Genomic DNA, 19,986 nt, shown 5'->3' with positions numbered 1-19,986 from the left:
AACACTCTACAAACCACTCAGAACACTGTAGCAACCACCTAACAACATTACAGCAATGACTAGAAACAACCAAGCAACAACCTAGCAACACTACAACCACCACCAGAGTACACGAGCACCATCATATCAACCTCTCTATAACACCTTTGCAACCACCAAATAGCACTATAGCACCCGCTAGAACACCCTAGCAACCAATTGGCAATACCAAAACAACCTTTCGGAAGACCTTGGTAATCACCTAGCAACACTATAACAGCAACTAGAACAGCCTAGCAACACCCAAGAAACCACTCAGAACACCTGAGCAACCACTTAGCGACAGTATAGCAATGTCCAAAACACCCTAACAATCCTCTAAAACCACTCATCTTAGCAACCAACAAGGAACACTATTCACAAAAACAGCCTAACCATGCCCAAGAAACAACTTAGAAGACCTTAGCAACAGCAAATGACATTCTAGCAACCACCAAGTAACACTATACAATGGTAAAAAAAAAAAAAAAACCCTCAACAATGCCCTACAAACCACTCTGCCTTAGTAACAACCTACAATGTTATAGCAATGACAGAGCAACCACCTATAAACACTACAGCAACCAACAGAGCACCCAAATAACATCATATCAACCTCACAGAATGCCTTAGTAACAGTATCACTATTGCACCCACCAGAACAACCCATCAGTGCTCAAGAAAGCACTCAGATCTCCTTAGCAACCACCTACCAACACCATAGCAAGGACCAGAACACCTTAGCAACACCCTAAAAACCACTTAGTATACCTTAGCAACTAACAAGCAATACAAGAACAACCTCTAGCAATCACATGGCAACAATATAACAACAACAACCAGAACAGGTAGCAATGCCATAGAAACCACTCGAAATACCAGAATGGCTTAGCAACACCCCAAAAAACACCTAAAACTTAGCAACACCAAACAGCAGTCTAGCAACCACCTTGAAACCACCCAGAACATCTCAGCAACCCCTAAGCAACTCTATAACAATGACCAAAACACCCTAACAGCACCCTACAAACCACTCAGAACACCTTAGCAACCACCTAGCAACATTATAGCATTCACCAGAACAGCCTAGCAGTGCCCCATGAAACCCCTCAGAAGACCTTAGCACAGGGGTGTCCAAACTTGGTCCTGGAGGGCCACTGTCCTGCAGCGTTTAGCTTCAACTTGCCTCAAAACACCTGCCTGGAAGTTTCTAGGATGCCTAGTAAGACTTTGATTGGCTGGTTCAGGTGTGTTTAATAAACAAACTCCATCTGCGCAGCTGGTCCAAAACGTAGCAGCTAGAGTTCTTACTAGAACCAGGAAGTATGACCGTATTAGCCCGGTTCTGTCAACACTGCATTAGCTCCCTATTAAACATTGCATACATTTTAAAATCTTGCTAAATACTTACAAAAATAGTTACTAAATAGTTTATCTCCCTAGTACTTGAGTGAGCTCTTAACACATTTTAGTCCTTTGCGTCTATTGCGGTCTGGCCAGTTAATAATACCTAGAACAGGGGTGTCCTTCAGAGTTTATCTCCAACTTGCCTCAACACACCTGCCTGGAAGCTTCTAGTATGCCTAGCAGACCTTGATTAGCTGGTTCAGGTGTGTTTAGTTGGAGTTGAAGCTGAACTCTGCAGGGTGGTGGCCCTCCAGGAGCAGGATTGGACACCCCTGACTTAGAATATCAAAATCAACTGTAGGCGGTAGATCCTTTTCCTATTAGCACCCAAACTCTGAAACAGTCTTCCTAGCATTGTTTGGGAAGCAGATACACTCTGTCAGTTTAAATCTAGACTAATAACTCATCTCTTTAACCTGGAACATAACACATTATCACATTTCTGTAACTCATATCCCTTAAAGGATTGTTAGGCTGCATAAATTAGGTCAACCGGAACCGGGAATACTTCCCATAACACCCGATGTACTTGTTACATCATAAGAAGAATGGAATCTATGCTAATATAAGTCTGTCTGTCTCATCCTTATCCCGAGGTTACCGTAGTCAGCCGGATCCAGGTGGTATCCAGATCAGATGGTGGACCCTGTACCTAGACATGACCTCATCACAGCCATGAATCAGCAAATACCGTGTCTACTAGACAATCCCTTGTGAAGACCTCGTCGACACGACAACCATCGGCACAGATCCTCAGCAAAGACCACAAGAACCAGACAAGTCCTCTGCGCAGACCTATGACCAGCTTTGTCTCCATACTGGCATGATGAATCCGATCTTCAAGCAGAAGGAACTGGATGAAATATTTCGAATGTTACCGATCCACAATCTGATTTCTGACATGTGATTCAACCGAAATGAATCAACACTGAATTGATTTCAACTGAATAATGACTGTTTATTATTGTCCTTTCAGAGCTGCTTTACAGCAGAATTCAATTCTGTTCACGTCATTGAATTGTTATTCTCCTGTTTATCACAGAAACGATCTGTATTGGGTAAAGTGCTATATAAATAAAGGTGACTTGACTTGTTTAATTGGGGTTGGAGCTGAACTCTGCAGGACAATGGCCCTCCAGGGGCAGGACTGGACACCCCTGTCTTAGCAACACCAAATGACACTCTAGCAACCACCATAACACTCTTTCTTCAGGTGTAAAAATCTTGTTAGTATTCACAGTAAGAAGACACAACAGAACAGTCTTTTTTAGAAGGCTTCACCTGGGGCAACCTGGGATTAAGTGCCCTGCTCAAGGACACAATGGTGGTAGCTTATGATTTGCCCCGTCTGGCCTTAGAATCCACAACCTTTGGGGTTCTAGTCCAGCTCTTTAACCACTAAGCCACCCCAAGTGGAACTATTTTTACCACATAGGAAATAAAATACTGCCTTTTTTTTCTCTGTGTAGTAACAAGCATGTCGCAGTGTATTCTTTTGAGCACATTGTTTATTGCGGGGACTTCATACATGTCTTGTAAACACAAAAGTCTCTGGGTTGTTCTCGCTGTTGTGTTTTGGCAGCTGTTCTTGCTGACTGTGACTTTGTGATTCCGATGACTTTGCCGGAAATCCCTGTGACTGATGGCTGATGACAGCATCTCAGACCAGACAGGCTTTTGGACGCCTCAGTCGATAGTTTGGGCACATTGACACGTTTGAACTCTATTGCGGATGCTGTGAATTGTTTTGGTTATAATGCCAGGATACTTGCATGGGCTCATGTCTTCCCATCTAATGAGTCCCTGATGGCCAGACACGGCGCCTGGATCATAAGTGGACATCCATTGGGTTTGTTGCCTGAAGCACCTTAGAACCTTATACAAAGATGACTGTGGGTTTTAACAATTGCAGAGCACTTTGCCCGAGTTAATATTAGAGTTTATTTGCAAGAATCTAGCAGTATATCCTAAATTGATATACAGTTATCATGTATTCCTCAGTGTCATCAGTATAATACTAATGCACAAGGACGTTTCCGTCAAGGTTTGCATTGACGTTCTTTTGCCTTAATCTTTTATTAAGCTTCATAGATGGGGGGTGGAGGGGTCTTGGGGGGGTGTTATAAGCATCAGCATTCCCTAACCTGCTTTAGAGAATTACAGCTTGTGCCAGTATATTGAGCTTGAATTATTCAAAATGCTTTCTAAGCATTGCACAGTACTAAGTCTGACTGAGAGCTAAAAATAAACCAACAATCCTTTGAATTGCTTAAATGTTCCACATTTGAAATGTTAATACGTAGCTAATTTATTTGTTTTGGGACATGATGTATATATAGTCTAACAGACTAATGTATGAATAATAAATAATAAAATTAGTATATTTCTAAAAATATTTTAAGGCACACTTAAAGAGATAGCTCACCCAAAAATTTACATTCTGTCTTTAATTACTCACCCTCATGTCGTTCCAAACCTGTAAGACTTTCGTTCATCTTCGGAACACAAATTAAGATATTTTTGATGAAATCTGAGAGCTTTCTGTCCCTCCATAGACAGCTATATAACTACCTATTTGACGCTTCAAAAACTTCATAAAGAGATCGTAAAACTAATCCATATGAATTGAGTGGTTTACTCCAAATTTTCTGAAGAGACTTGATCACTTTTTAAGATGAACAGATTTAATTTAGGCTTTTATTCACATATAAACATTCACATCAGTTGTGGTAAACAGAAGCGAGAACAAACCTCATGTGGAAGCTCAAATGTGCTGCATAACACACGACAATAAACCTCACTGGCTGTTCCGGAAGCTCAAACATGCTGCATAACCCGAGAATGAACCTCATTGGTTCACGCATGTCAAGCAAACCTGCTTGAGCTTCTGTTTAACACAACTGATGTGTGTGTTGATGAATGTTTATATGTAAATAAAAGCCTAAATTCAATCGGTTCATCATATTAAGCAATTGTTTCTCTTCAGAAACAATCATTCATATGGATTAGTTTTACGATCTCTTTATGAACTTCCTGAAGCGTCAAAGTGGTAGTTGTGTAGCTGTCAATGGAGAGACAGAAAGCTCTCATATTTCATCAAAAGATCTTTATTTGTGTTCCAAAGTGTTCCGAAAGTCTTACGATTTTAGAACGACATGAGGTTGAGTAATTAATGACAGAATTTGCATTTTTGGGTGAACTAACCCTTTAAAAATGTATGAATTTGATACAAATTATCAAACCAAATGGCATCTGCAAACAAATTATGCTAGAGCTTTTCTCAGAACTTATTTTTCTTAGCCAATTTGCAATGACATTTTGCAGTGTTTTCCAACTGTTTTCTTGGAAAAGTTCAGTTTAGTGGCTGAAGTCACTTCCCCGATCAACACATTAACTATGAACATGTTCAAATAGCTATATATTATATTATATTATTTTATGACCCACAAGGTCAAGCGTTTGAAAAATCGATATACTTTATTTTATTATTTTAATTTATATTCTAACAATTTACATATTATATTAACATGTATATTTTTAACCTTACAAACTTTTTTTGGTAAATGTGTTGCTTAAAGTGTGTTTGTGCTATTGTTCTTTAAAATGAATTCAACTTGGTTGGATATTTTGTTATCTGATGCACTTAAGTGTTAATATACTTTTAAGTATAACAATATATTTTATCATTTAGCTGAGCAAAGTTTTAAAAACAATGTCATTTAAGTTATTTTATCATATTTAATTTCTCTATCTGCCATATAGCAGGACTGATTTCCCTTAATGCATCAAAAAAGTTTTGTAGGACTTTTAGGACTTTTTCAGAGTGGGGAAGGAACTAATGAGAGAAGGAGGGTAAGAGGGGACAAAGTGAAACTGCACAAGACACACACAAACACACAGCAATAGCGTCCGCTGATGTCCTGTCAGATTGGACCTTCGCTGTTTGTGTTGTGTCAAAGAGGAATCTCAGGTCCCTGATGAATTCCAAATTGATCTGTCAGGATGCTTGGGCCCTAGATTTCCCCCCCTCCTCTCTGGTGAAGAGTCATCTTGGCACTTTTGTGAGTCTCAGGCCTCTCCCAGTCTGTCAGCAGTGAGAAATCCCGGTTTGATGTCACCGGCTGCAGTGTTCAGCACTTTCTCTGTGACCTTGGCACAGGGGCCACCGTGACTTCTGCAGGGACCAGACCTCTGCTGTAAAGCGATGTTGTATGCAGGGCACCGGACTGGGAGGAAGCCGCTGTCATTGTGTCAGCATGACTGAAGCTGGACAGGTAGAATTATGGCGCCCGGATCAAATTTAAGCACTATGTTGCTGAACCAGTCAAAAAAAAAAAAAAACATGCAAGCATTTCAGCTGACAGGAAGTTGATTCATGGAGAAGATGACAAGGATGCCAATCCCTTAGGAAAATGGCTCTTTTTGCTGATGCATTAAAACTAAAATTCTGAATCCCCCCCAAATCATAAAGCAATGCAAATCACACAGCTTTTTAGTCATGAATTCCATAATTTATTATTAGAATTTTTTTTCATCTTACATAGTTGCTAACATCATTTTTTTTGAGAAATAGAAGCACCAGGGGAAATGAATCTCAACCCCTTTATTCACTGATTTCTTATCAACTGTGTTTTCTATGTACTTTAAATGTAATATCATACTTTTGATGAATGCAAAATATGTATGAATGTTTTTTTTGTTTTTTTTACCCACTCTTCCATTCCCCAACATCTCACATTAAAGGGATAGGACGTTCTTTGAAGAGTTTGTGGAATTCATATCTCACGATAAGGATTACAATATACTATAATATGTATATATCTATGTACATATATGGCACTTGAATACATAAAAGCAATATATCCTTTTCACACAAATGAAAGCAATGGGCGCTTTGGTGTCAAAAAATAAATAAATAAATCCAATACATTAATAAATAAAATAAATAAATACAAAAAATAGACAGTTAAGCGTTATGCAGCATTGGCCAGTTCACCGGCTACCGATCTGCAAGTCAGCTTAAATATAACGGAACGATAACTTACGTTAAGGTCAGTGGTGCAAGCACAGGCAACCAAATCATTAAAGATGCCAATCTATCTAAGCCAAAAGAGAGATATGATTCATATAGTATGGATAAACATATGTGAACTGCAGTCTAACTAGTTGCGGTGAGTAAACTGAAACATAATCATATGTGCGATCTAAAACCAGAATGAGAATACAATATAATGAAACAAAAGACCTTCACAGCACGATTCGGGTTAGTTTTGGCTTCTTTAAATCCATATTAGTGCAAAACATATTTCGGGTTCAGCTGATCATGTGAACGAAGAAATAAACAAATGTTGAAAACATAAGCTTTCCATTCTGACCTATAAAAAAGTTGCATCAGTGCCCTTCAGTAACTGATAAGAAACAAACGTTTGGTCCATTTGTTCTGGTTGTCCATAACAAACAAATAAAATCCATCTACCCCACCATGAACCAGGTGAGATGAACAGTTCATAACATAACTTGTCTTCTGTATATAATCTAATACAGTGGTCCTCAGTTCTGGTCCTGGAGTTTCTGCGCATTTTAGATACCAAAAATGAAAATTCTGTCATCATTTACTCACCCCGATGTCGTTCTGTGGAACACAACAGAAGATATTATGGAGAAAAAAAATCTCAGTGGTGTTAATGGAGTACAATGTTGTTGACTTTCATTGTATGGACTAAGCACTCTTCAAAACATCTTCCTTTGTGTTCCACAGAACGACATGAAGGTGAATAAATGGACAGAATTTTGATTTTTGGGTGAACTATTCTTTTTGAGCAGAGGCTCCAAGACTTGAAATGGGTGTTTCAGATGAGGGAAACATCCAAAACGTGCAACATGGAGTCTTCTTGGACCTGGATTGAGCACCACTGCTCTGATGAACTACATGAAGGGAGCATTAGACGTAGGCAGAGTCACTCGACTGGGTGCGGCCGAAATTAGGCATGCTCATCCGTGGCAAGTCCTTGTTTCTGATCTCATATATGGACTTCCTCCTGGCCTGCACCCCCCTCACCGCCGTTTTAATTTTCCTCCAGCCCAGGTGATTGAGTTCTGCCAGGTTGAGCACCACGCAAATCCCACTGACCGCAAACATGAAGACGAGGAACACGGTTTTCTCCGTGGGTCTCGAAACATAGCATTCGACGTCTTTGATGCAAGGGTACCGATCGCACTCGTACACGGCCGGCACGTTGAATCCGTACAAGAAATACTGCCCCACCAAGAAGCCGATCTCCAGCGCGTTCCTGAAAACCACCTGAATGATGTAAAACCTGGAGATGCCCTCTTGTCTTCTCATTTTAGATTTGGTAGTTCTCATGGCTGAACTGGGGATCTCTTTCACTTCCAAACAGTCGGGCTCGGATTCTTTGGTGGAGTTTTCAGTGTTCTGAAGTACTCCGTTCACGATGGTGTTTTTGATTTTTTTGCTGTCGTCTCGTCTCATTGAGTCGTCTTTGTCGAGGGACAGGTAGACCATGGAGTATCTCCGCTCCTTCTGTTTGGCCGACTGATGCACTGAGTATGTGATGAAGCATAGACTGGGGGTGCATACCATGATGATTTGGAACACCCAGTATCTGATGTGAGATATTGGGAATGCTTTGTCATAGCAAGCTTGGTTACAGCCTGGCTGTAATGTGTTGCACACGAACATGGACTGCTCATCGTCGTACACGGTCTCTCCAACTATCGCCACAATTAGAATCCGGAAGATCACCACCACTGTCAGTAGGATCCTAAAGACAAAGAAAAAATTTTTTTGAGTTCATTGTGTATCTGCTCCAGTATTCACAGTCAATATTTAAAAATATTTCCTTGAAAAAATCCTGTTAAATTTACTATTAAAAACTGTCAGTCCTAATCATATTTCATGAACAGATATAATGTTAATATGCCGTTCTACTGATATGCTGTTATCTGATGATAAAAAAAATATTCCAATAACTAAATTTGTGCAACGTATTGTTCTTTGCATATACTGATATGTAGTACACACTGTTAAACAGATGTCCACAGAATGAATCACATTTCATTAAATGGGAACCTCCCGGAACAAACAGCCACACTGTAAAAAATTATTTTCATGATTTGTTAACACAAATTTTTTTCTTTTGTCAAATCAACTTCAATAATTAATGTGGTTCAAATAACATATATATATTTTTAAGTTTATGTTGATTAAACCAATCGCCTTCATTGTATTAACTCAAATTTTTAATTTCAATGAACTCAAAATTTTCAGGTAACTTAATTTTTTAAGTTAAACCAACAATTCTTTTTTTGCAGTGCAGTTAATAAGTCGCGTTCAGCATTTACTACACATTTACCCACACAAAACATCATCAAGGCACTAAAATAAGATATGTACAATAACCAAATACCATAAAATGTGACATAAAACACTCTGAATGTACATGATTGATTAGAAAAAAAAGTATTTTAATGAAATATAATCAAATGTGACATGTCAAGCACTGATTTCTGGGAACGTCCTTTTACTGATTTCCACACATTTGTTATCGTGCCGAATATAACACAGACTGTGACCGTTAAAAACATCACTTTATAGAATTTTACAGTAAAATTAGATGTAATGTCTGTTTAACTAACATTGTTTTTACTGTATATAATATGGTAACTTACAGTTAACCAGTTAACAGGTTTTTACTGTATCGTTTTACATTCATTGGCTGTGCAGATTGACGCGGGGAGCTGTCCAGTGCTGAAACTCTCTCCACAGGCAAACGCGCGCTTCCAGCCAGGGCGCGCACAACATTTCTTTGAAAGCAAATACGATCTGACATGGAACAGTAATCTAACCGATGGCACTAAAGCTTCGTTTTTCAAAATGTGCAGTAACAACAGCAACAAAAGAATTATCTTAATTCTTCAAACACATTTCTGTCCTTTGCAGTGGGCACATTAAGTTCCAGTGGCCATTCGCCCTTATTCAGAAGGGTCACTGCGTAATGACTTCAATATATTTTTTTAATGTACTAAGCAATCAATAAACATTTTCCACTTATCCCCTCACCTCCCAATCATAGTAGAGTGCTGTTGGACAGCCGCCTCCAGGAGACGCTCGAGAATTGTCCATTCCCCCATGGCTGTTCATTCGGAGACGATATAACACAGTGGACCGTGTAAAATCAAATGCAAGCTACTGTTCCGCGTCTATCGCTCTAAAGGCGAGTGTAGTATCGGGCGAATGCATTGATTAGTCGCTGCTGTCCACCTTGTCGTCCACGCCTCGCTCCGGAGCGCGCGCTCGTCTGAGGTCCTGATTAGTCTAAAGCCCTCCTATTTTCTGTCTCGCGAGCAGGACGATAGGTCGCTCTGAGCCTAAACGGAGGGGAGTATAATGTTTGGCTCGTGCTAATCCCGCTTTAAGTAGACTGCCCACTCCTCCTCCCCCCTGCGTCACGCGCAGACAGGTTGTTGGAGAGAAATCAGAACAGCAGGATTTCTCCGTTTCATTATTCTCCGAATATGCCAGAGATGCACTGATTAATCCGTAATAAAATCATTGGTGATAAACTCAAATCACAGGGGATGTCTGTCTCCGGCGACACGCATACCCTCTAGCGTGACAGGATGGGAGTCCGAAGCAGATTAGAGTTTAGAGTTAGTGTTTGTGTGTGCGCGCGCGCGATAATAAACAGGGCGCAGATCGTGGGGGGTAATTATAAGGCTTGAAACCCCGCAAAGAGAGAAAGTCAAAAGGTAAGTAAAGGTTTCCGCACGACAAGCACTGCAATTATATATCACTTTATTATATATTTACCTATCACAAAATAAGATCTTAAAAAGGTGTTTTGATGACGTTTAGCTAGAGGCGCCAAATTACAACTGGTGTTGCGCGAGACCGATTGCGCCCCGAAAATTACCTTTATACATTACTTATTTTAGCAAATATTTTAATTTAAAATTCCTTTAAAATAGTCGACCGCCCTTAAAGGGTCAGTTCACCCAAAAATGAAATGTCTGTCATTAAGTAGGTCTACTTCCAAACCAATAAGAAATCTTCAGAACACAAATTAAGATATTTTTTTTGATGAAATCCAAGAGGTTTATATATATATATAATATATATATATATATATGTCACATAGAAAGCAGGTACTACATTCAAGGTCCAGAGAAGTAGTAAAGACATGGGTAAAATAGTCAAAGTGACTACAGTGGTTCAACCTTAATGTTATGAAGCGACGAGAATACTTTTTGTGCGCAAAAACAAAACAAAAATAACTTTATTGAACAATTTTTCCTCTTCCCTGTCAAGTCTACGCATGGATCCTACGCATTTGGCGCAGTTAATGCAGTGCAGAGCTTCCGTGTTTACATCCGAACGCCGGCTCAGTATTGTATTGGTAGTAGGCTGTTGTTGACGCAGGAGCCAGGCCAATAATAATTTGGTAATTTCGTTGCTTTCTATGGGAGATAAAAAAAAAAAACCCCTCTTGGATTTCATCAAAAATATCTTAAGTTGTCTTAAGGTCTTGCGGGTTTGGAACGACATGAGGGTGGGTAATTAATGACAGAATTTTCATTTCTGGGTGAACTAACCCTTTAAAGTCATTGTATATTTTCGCAAAAAAAAAAAAAAAAAAAAAGTTTATAAATTTATAAATGAGTCTACTATAAATGAGCCTACATAATAGCCTACTACGTTTTTACTACGAGATTAAAAGCAGGACTTATATTTTTTCCTAACTGCTGATTGAGTTGGTTAATCTGAACTCTTCAGATCAAGCACAGTTCCTTAACCCTCACTTGCACTCTCCTGCAGGTGATCAAACGTCTATTTGTGGTAATGCCTGTGGTGAACTTACAGTGGTGAGTAATCGCTTTAGGACTATCCACAAGGATGGAGAGATAAAAACAATGAATGACAGCATGGGATATCCCTCCTTGAATTCAACTAAGAGTTGAGGCTGTAAAAATGTTTGCATATATTTATAGCGAGCAATGATTGCATATAGCAATGTTTGCATATATTTATAGGGTAGGTAAGATAAAAATAAATATTCGCATAAGCCTGAAGAGGGCATCTTGACAATGAGCTACGTTCTCCTCTGATCTCACTTCGCCTCCTAGAGAGCGGCAGCTATTTTTAAACTGGGTGCTAATTGAAGTCGCAAATATGAATCCATCACAGCTAGCTTTTATGCAGACCTGTATTTGCTGTATTAACGAACAATGCATGTCTTGTAGTAGCCTAAATGACAAAGATTAATTCAAAATGCTTTTGGAGGAAAAGATGATTTCTTCACAAATTTCCTGGTCTTGTTTATTTAAAAACCAATAAATATTCACATACAAATTTTGTTCTGAACCAGTAAATAACTACAAACAAATTGCACTTTGGTGTAAACATACTGTACATGGAAAAAAAAAGGCAAAATCTGCCTGCATGCATAACAGGCGGAGGTAATGTTGAGAATTTCTGTTTTTTGCATCCATAATCAGCAGTGTAATATGGCACTTAGAAGCACTTCCTGTGGACGATGGATGGGCCAGCCTCATCGTATTCCTGCTTGCTGATCCACATTTGCTGAAAGGTGGACAGGGAAGCCAGAATGGAGCCACCGATCCAGACGGAGTACTTGCGCTCAGGGGGAGCGATGATCTGTGAGATAGAAGACACATGATGATTACAAATTAAACATCAATAAAATAAGCCAGGAAAGCTGAATGACTGAATAAATATTCTACCTTGATCTTCATGGTGCTGGGGGCCAGAGCAGTGATCTCCTTCTGCATACGATCAGCAATACCTGGGTACATGGTGGTGCCACCAGACAGGACGTTGTTGGCATACAAGTCCTTACGGATATCGATGTCGCACTTCATGATGCTGTTGTAGGTGGTCTCATGGATACCAGCAGACTCCATACCTTTGGTAGGCAAAAGAAAATAAAAAAAAGATAAAAAATAATTTTTCATTTAGGCCTATTGTAATAAAGCTAAACATAATATGTATATATGTATGTATATATATAAAACACTTTAATCAAATTTTGTATTTGTTAACATTAGTTAATGCACTGTGAACTAACATGAACAATGAACAGCTAACTAACATTAGCTAGCAAACTAACATCCCTAATTAACATTAACAAAGATTAATAAATATTGTAACAAATGTATTGCTCATTGTTAATTCATGTTAGTTAATAATACATTAAATAATGTTAACAAATGAGACATTATTATAAAGTGTTACCATAAATATTACTAAAATAACTTGTAGGATAGCTTCATTTTTGCTAGCAGCATGCAAATCTTTGGATGTGTCTAGGGGTAAGGTTACACAACAACAATGTACTAAAAACAGAAAAGATTAAAAACGTTGTATTATAATGTCAGTCCAGTACTTGGCGATGTCACTTTGTAAACAAACACTACGCGCTAACAAACACTACGCACTAGCTAACATTAGCTAGCTAACTAACATCCCTAACTAACATCAACAAAGATTAATAAATACATTTGTTACAGTATTTATTAATCTTTGTTAGTTTGTTAATGTAATGTAATGTTAACATTAGTTAATGCACTGTGAACTAACATACAAACAGTGAACAGCTAGCTAGCTAGCTAACTATCATCCCTAACTAACATTAACAAAGATTAATAAATACAGTAACAATTGTCTTGCTCATTGTTAGTTCATGTTAGTTAATACATTAAATAATGTTAACAAATGATACCTTATTGTAAAGTGTTACCATATATTATTACTAAAATAACTTGTAGGATGTTTGTAGCTTCATTTTTGCTAGCATCATGCAAATCTTTGCATGTGACTTGGGGGTATGTTTACACAACAATAATGTACTAAAAATGGAAACAATTAAAACGTTGTATTATGATGTCAGGCCAGTAGTTGGCGATGTCACTTTGTGAACATAGACTGAATACATAATACGAATGGGCATGACATCACTGGTTTTTCAAATTCGCATTTTTGTAGTTTACACTGAGACAATAAAGGTATTGTTTTCAAAAACATACACTTTGAAACCCGTTGCGTTTTCATGCCCCCCAAAACACCGTTGTCATGTAAATAAACGACCAAGATGCAATGTTTTCGGCTTTTAGTTGAAAACGTGTCGTTTAAACGGCCCCTTCGAAACTGGTAAAATTTATATGAAATCACCCACCAATGAAGGAAGGCTGGAAGAGGGTCTCGGGGCAACGGAAACGTTCATTTCCGATAGTGATGACCTGGCCATCAGGCAACTCGTAGGACTTCTCCAGGGAAGAGGAGGAAGCAGCAGTGGCCATTTCATTCTCAAAGTCCAGAGCGACGTAGCACAGCTTCTCCTTTATGTCACGCACAATCTCACGCTCAGCTGTGATAATAAAATTCCAGTGTTAATAATATAGACTAGTAGGATATATGGTTTGATCACTCAGTCAATGAGACGATATAGTTTATTCATACCAGTGGTCACAAAAGAGTAGCCTCGCTCAGTCAGGATCTTCATCAGGTAGTCAGTCAGATCGCGACCAGCCAGATCCAGACGCATAATGGCGTGGGGCAGAGCATAACCCTCGTAGATGGGGACATTGTGGGTCACACCATCTCCAGAGTCCAGCACAATACCTACACACGACAAAAATTTTTTAAGATTCTAGAGAAACCTAAAGAAATGAAGTACATGTATTCACAAACAACACTCACCAGTGGTACGGCCAGAGGCATATAGTGACAGCACAGCCTGGATGGCCACATACATGGCAGGAACATTGAACGTCTCAAACATGATCTACGAATGAATAGAAGCCATACATTTGTAATATTTGCAACAACAGGTGTTGAGTTCATTTTTGGCTGAACTGTCCTTTTAAGTTTGTGGAGTCACTGAATACGCACTGTTTGGGGATGTTCAAGCAAGTTTACCTGTGTCATCTTCTCTCTGTTGGCCTTGGGGTTAAGAGGAGCCTCAGTGAGCAGTGTGGGATGTTCCTCAGGGGCCACACGCAGCTCATTGTAGAAGGTGTGGTGCCAGATCTTCTCCATATCATCCCAGTTGGTGATAATACCGTGCTCGATTGGATACTTCAACGTCAGGATACCTCTCTTGCTCTGGGCCTCATCACCCACGTAGGAGTCTTTCTGTCCCATACCTACCATGACACCCTGTTAGAGAAGAGAAGATATCAATAAGTTAGTACATACTGTATAATATATACATTTATGCATTTGGTAGACACTTTTATCTGAAGCAATTTACATTTAACCTAAAGTATATTAATTTCTATCAGTTCTTGCATTCTCTGGGAATTGAACCCACGACCTTGCCATCTAGTGCCATGCTCTACTGTTTGAGCTAAATCATGATCGTACCTGGTGGCGAGGACGACCAACGATGGAGGGGAAAACAGCACGAGGCGCATCATCTCCGGCAAAGCCAGCCTTCACCAGGCCGGAGCCATTGTCGCACACAAGAGCGGTGGTCTCATCGTCGTCACACATGGTGTCAGCTGGGGTTCTATATGAGGATCAGATACATGTCTGAACATACTGCAAACATCCAAGTCATTTAGTTTGCATTCCTGTCAGGCTCACGCTTTCTCATCAGAAAAGACCACCAACCCATCTAAAATTCTTCTCCATACACTCATAAAATAAAATAAAAATGTTCTTCAGAGCAAAAACAGTTCAGTACCAGTTTTAGTTAAGTACCTCATGAAATGTTGACATGCTCATCTTTGACTTTCCTCATGACAAAGTTTCAAAAGAACATTAATAACATTTTTGAAACTCAAAGCAAAGTATTCTTAACTGGCAACTCTTAAGCCCCTGAAATATTTGTTTAGCTCAACAGTCAATTATTTTCATTATAATTCCAGCGATGTTGCACCAGAACTGGCCTAGTTTAAATCCTAGCGTTCAGAAGATCATCCCATTAAATGAAGTCTGACATTTCTGAAAGCTTTAGCTGTACTTACCAGATCAGCACCAGGAGCTGGTTCCCTTGGAGAGTGAATGGTAGACACCGCCTTGAGCCGCAGCCAATTTATACTCCACGAATGGCCCGGCGCCCGCTGGACTTCCCTCTCCTTATTTGGTAGCCCGAGCGCCATTGAGAGTGGAGTGGCCATGAATGGAAGGGCGCGGAGAGGAGAGACCCCCGCGAGGCATTCGGTCCTACGCCCATGTATGGGAAGAGACGCGGGGAGGCGTGTGATGGTATTCCACGATTTTCAGCACGTCATTATTAATCACTGTGGACACTGTCATCCCTAAAACCTGCATGTTACACGCTAAAAATAAATGATAAGGCAAGAAGATATTTTTCTCTTTAAACAACAGATAATCCACCGTTCACACGTAATGATGTCCCTTTTTTATCGATTAAGGTGATAAGATTTTATGAATGAAATATGAATGTGTCGGCGTTTCTGAGGAAAACAAGAGCTTTGAAAATAGGAGAACAGGGAATAAACAAAAGAAAAAGAACACATTTGATTGAAAACATCAGATTATTTTGTATTTATAGGGAAAATATTGCTGTTACTGCTTAATATCTACACTCCAAAAAAATGCTGGATTAAAAACAACCCAAATTGGGTTGAAAATGGACAAACCCAGCAATTGGGTTGTTTTAATCCAGTGATTGGGTTGTTTTAATCCATGGTTGGGTTGAATGTTTGCCCAACCTGCTGGGTAGTTTTATTTAACTCAGCTATTGTTTAAAAAGACTATATTGTTTGCTCAAAATGAACCCAAAATATGTTGGAAATGAACATTTATTAACATGTTTAATAAATGAACATTTATTAATAAGTTTAATGAATAATAAAAAAATAAATAAAAATGTATTAAATTGATAATTAATAAATGTTCACCTCTTGATTATTATTGTTGCCTCTAGTAATTGTTCTTCTGATTTTGGGTTGATATTGGATTCATTTTAAGCCTGCCATATAGTAATTTTTAAACAACAGTTGGGTTAAATAAAACTGCCCAGCACGTTAGGCTAACATTTAACCCAACCGCTGGGTTAAAATAACCCAATTGATGGGTTTGTCCATTTTCAACCCAACTTGGGTTGTTTTTAACCCAGCATTTTCTTTCTTTCTTTCTTTCTTTCTTTCTTTCTTTCTTTCTTTCTTTCTTTCTTTCTATCTATCCATCCATCCATCCATCCATCTAGATATCATAATCTTTATATAATACACAGTTTAATATCACTACATTAGGCTAAATAGCGTGAATGACTGGACTTTGAAATTAAATCATATGTTAGTCTTTGAATGGAATTTGAAGAATAATAGTATATCTATATAGAGGGGACTACAATAAAAATGTATTAGGGAGAATTATCATTTGTGCAAATTCAATTTGAGTGAAATCCTAAAATCACAATGAAGACAGGATGCCCAAAATGCAATTGTCCTCTTTTGTCATCCATCCCCCATTCAGGCCAACCCTTTCATCTGACGTGTCCCTGCCATTTGTCTCCATTTATATCATAGCTGAAGTGTTTGAGCTATAGCAAGATAAAAGGCAGAATGCAAAACTCTGTCTGCTTTATTAGGTGCATGGAACTGGCACTGTATATCAAAGATACTTAATGAGACTTTATTTGGCTTGAGAGTCATCACCCTGTTAAAGGCAATGATTAAGATGAATTTCATTCAGAGGGAACTGCTCTGTTTCTGATAGGCTGGTTTCATAGGAGAGGTCCTTTGCAAACCACATCAGCACCTTTAAAAATCCATGTCAAAGACTCACCCTTAGGTTAGCAGAGTTACAATGATGAATAGAGGATTTTTAAATAGGGATTGTGGAAGTCACATAAGCGACTGCTGCCGGTGTTCACTGTATTCAAGTATTTAACCCATAACTGCTAAGTTGTGGCGTTATCACCCCTCTGAGTTCACCTCCTCTCTCCTGTATCAACATTTTGCCTCATTTCTGGATTTATAGGGGTGAAAAGAAAGTATGTTGCAGTGTCTGGATTTCCATTGTTCAATATTCGTTTGCTCTACAGTGTCTATATCAGTAATGAGCGTTCCCTCTCATAATGTTAAATTCATGTGACTACTGAGTGATCTAACGTGCTGCTTTTTACATAATCCCCAACATTCCCTGTCTGAGCATCTGTCAGCCGGCAGGGGCTTAAGGTTTCTTCTATTTGAACTCGTGGTTGTGTTAAGGGTGATTTGGCTGCTACAAAAATAACCTTGATATTTGCTCGAACCACACGTGTGCAAATATTTGCAACAAGCTCCCAAAAAGGTTCATAATCATCAAGAATATAATTCATATTTGTGTTGCTATGTAAGTGAAGTGTAGCCAGAAAATTCAGTCTTCACAACTTGCTTTCCTCTGCAATACACTCCTTTGAACTTACAGTAAACTTTAATCCCTTTTAGTAGCAAAACAGCCTGTAAGGAGCCAGCAGTTGTGCTTAATCTACTTGCTATTTCTCCCGCAGCTCTTCCTTCCAATAATCCACACTTCAAAACTGTGTTTAACATTCACGTTGAGGGCATCTCCTCATGGTTTTCCAAAATTACAGTAATCTTTTGTTCACAATGTTGCTTGCTAATCTTAAAAGGGTATGCAAATGGTTTCCGTGACACCTCTCTTTTGAAATGTACATGAATCTCCTTTGCCCTTTAAGGACCTCTTGTGCTTATTAGTTACTTAATAAGGAAAGCTGAAGGTCATAAGTCTTCAGATGAGCTGAGGTTTCCGTTGAGCAGATGAACATTATTATTCTAGGGTCACATTCTCTGGATAGTAATGCCGTCTGGTCTTGTCACAGGATATGTTGCTTGTTGCCGGCTAGATCTTTCTGTGGCTGTCTGAAACTCAATGCATTTCATCCTCTGATTTGTTGAATGCATTCATCACACAGCACATTCATGATTTCATAAAAAAGGCTTAATCAGATATCCAATACAATGTACTGAGCAATGTTCTAACATTGTCGCTCACATTTTATAAATAGCTGATTACATAATTATGATGTGTTGTGTATGTTGCGTATTTCTAACCTCTCTCATCATATGCCCACAGAACTGACATTCAGTATGTATTTATATTTGTTAGACATTCAGAGGTACAATCACAAGTCAGGAAAAGTAAATAAAATACATTTGCTGCCAGTTATAATACTCAAAATAAGATCTTCAAATAGTATTGGTTTATCAGCGATCAATAACCAGTGACAATACATAAAGGCCATAAATGTAGTTTGATGGATGGCAGATTGAGCAGTCTGTGTCAAACGTAATCTCGAATAAAGGCTGGGTGAGAGCCAGACATTTCATAGTGGAGTGTGGAATGCTGAATCCACACCCTCTCTGTGATCTCGTTCTATGTGTGGAGAGCTGAACTCATGCCAGCTTCACAGGAATAACCTGTCACCACCCTCTCTCTCTTCTTCTTCTTTCTTGTATAGATACACTTACTGTGTTTTCCTCATGTAAACATGCATTCCGAATGTGTCTCTCTACAGTTGGTAAACAAAACATGACATTTATCAGTTTTTCAGAACTGTCAACCCAACTTTTTCGGTCTTTGCTTAGGGGTAAAAATAAGTTACCAGAGAAGCGGTATACTGTTAACGAACATAACAGCACTGCTGAGAGTGGCATTTAGAGGAATATGTAAATGTGCTGTGCTCTTTCCTCTCAGTAACAAAATAAACACACAACAAACATGACAGAGGTGAGAAAACAGCAGTTAAGTTACTCGTGGACGTCCGACCTCGACGGACTGAACAGAAGAAATAAACCGGAGAAGATTCCATGTCAAAGATGTCAAAGAAGACAAGCTTCAGAGCCATACCTCACTCTTAAGAAAAATGGTTCTTCAGCCTGTAACAATAGCAAAACCCTTTTTGGTGCTAAATAGATTCCTTTTTATAAGGTTCCATAAAGAACCATGCTTTGAAAGTGCTATATAGGACCTTAATGGTGTTATAAATAACCTTTTTATTAATAGTTTATTTTATATTAGTATCTTTACAGTTACAGTGTGTCTCTTCTATTTGTTTATGTAAAAACAATGATGTTCATGAAGGCCAAAATGAGCAAAAATGTACAGTATGTAAGCCCTTTACAATGTTAAAAGGAAAAAGTGATATAAAGTCATGGGGTTGCTTTAATGTTTTTTGTGACTGAGTATGTTTATGCATAAAGTAATAATTTAAAAAAATCTAACAACATGGATCATAAAATTCAGTATCTCTGTTACTTAGTGCAGAAGAGAAGATAACTATCCTTAACTGAACAGAGCTGCTCACACTTACATGTTCTGTTAAACTAAAAAGAGAAAAAGACATGACTGGTAGGAAACCAGTAACAACTTGAAAGTTAAAATTTATAGGCATTTTAAGAAAGAAATCATTTACTTGTTGAGAGTGTGTTAACAGTCTATGTAATTGAATGGCTAATCTCCAGAAAATCAGTAATGAGGTGGCTTTGACAGTTACAGATTTAAAAAAAAAAAGAAAAAAGAACCCTAAACTCTAACACAAAGAACCA

General features: G+C 38.6%; 2 protein-coding genes across 2 annotated transcripts; both read right to left on the bottom strand.

Moving 5' to 3' along the window:
• Positions 1–5,279: 5,279 nt before the first annotated feature.
• On the bottom strand, positions 5,280–10,164 carry gjd2b (gap junction protein delta 2b). The gene is made up of 2 exons (XM_051874013.1): positions 9,506–10,164; positions 5,280–8,207 (listed from the first exon to the last, which is right to left on the bottom strand). Exons 1-2 carry the CDS (start codon positions 9,574–9,576, stop codon positions 7,367–7,369), a joined length of 912 nt encoding a protein of 303 aa, XP_051729973.1. The 5' UTR covers positions 9,577–10,164; the 3' UTR covers positions 5,280–7,366.
• Positions 10,165–11,747: 1,583 nt separating this feature from the next.
• actc2 (actin, alpha, cardiac muscle 2) lies at positions 11,748–15,588 on the bottom strand. Its single transcript, XM_051874000.1, has 8 exons — positions 15,433–15,588; positions 14,828–14,972; positions 14,381–14,620; positions 14,162–14,246; positions 13,922–14,083; positions 13,638–13,829; positions 12,187–12,368; positions 11,748–12,100 (listed from the first exon to the last, which is right to left on the bottom strand). The coding sequence occupies exons 2-8, from the start codon at positions 14,954–14,956 to the stop codon at positions 11,957–11,959; spliced, it is 1,134 nt and encodes a 377-aa protein (XP_051729960.1). The 5' UTR covers positions 14,957–14,972; positions 15,433–15,588; the 3' UTR covers positions 11,748–11,956.
• Between the last annotated feature and the right edge of the window lie 4,398 nt (positions 15,589–19,986).

The sequence above is a fragment of the Ctenopharyngodon idella genome, chromosome 20 (assembly GCF_019924925.1).
Source record: "Ctenopharyngodon idella isolate HZGC_01 chromosome 20, HZGC01, whole genome shotgun sequence".
Classification (NCBI taxonomy): Eukaryota; Metazoa; Chordata; class Actinopteri; order Cypriniformes; family Xenocyprididae; genus Ctenopharyngodon; species Ctenopharyngodon idella.
This window is presented reverse-complemented; position numbering and strand designations above follow the sequence as displayed.

What these genes read in the sequence shown, in the direction of transcription:
- gjd2b (XM_051874013.1), bottom strand. Translation starts at nt 9,576, where the DNA reads ATGGGGGAATGGACAATTCTCGAGCGTCTCCTGGAGGCGGCTGTCCAA. An exon ending in CACTCTACTATGATTGGGAG is followed by an intron (nt 8,208 to 9,505) that starts GTGAGGGGATAA and finishes CTTTGTCTTTAG; the next exon opens with GATCCTACTGACAGTGGTGG.
- actc2 (XM_051874000.1), bottom strand. Translation starts at nt 14,956, where the DNA reads ATGTGTGACGACGATGAGACCACCGCTCTTGTGTGCGACAATGGCTCC. An exon ending in ACAGAGAGAAGATGACACAG is followed by an intron (nt 14,247 to 14,380) that starts GTAAACTTGCTT and finishes ATTCATTCGTAG; the next exon opens with ATCATGTTTGAGACGTTCAA. An exon ending in CTTCCAGCCTTCCTTCATTG is followed by an intron (nt 12,369 to 13,637) that starts GTGGGTGATTTC and finishes TGCCTACCAAAG; the next exon opens with GTATGGAGTCTGCTGGTATC.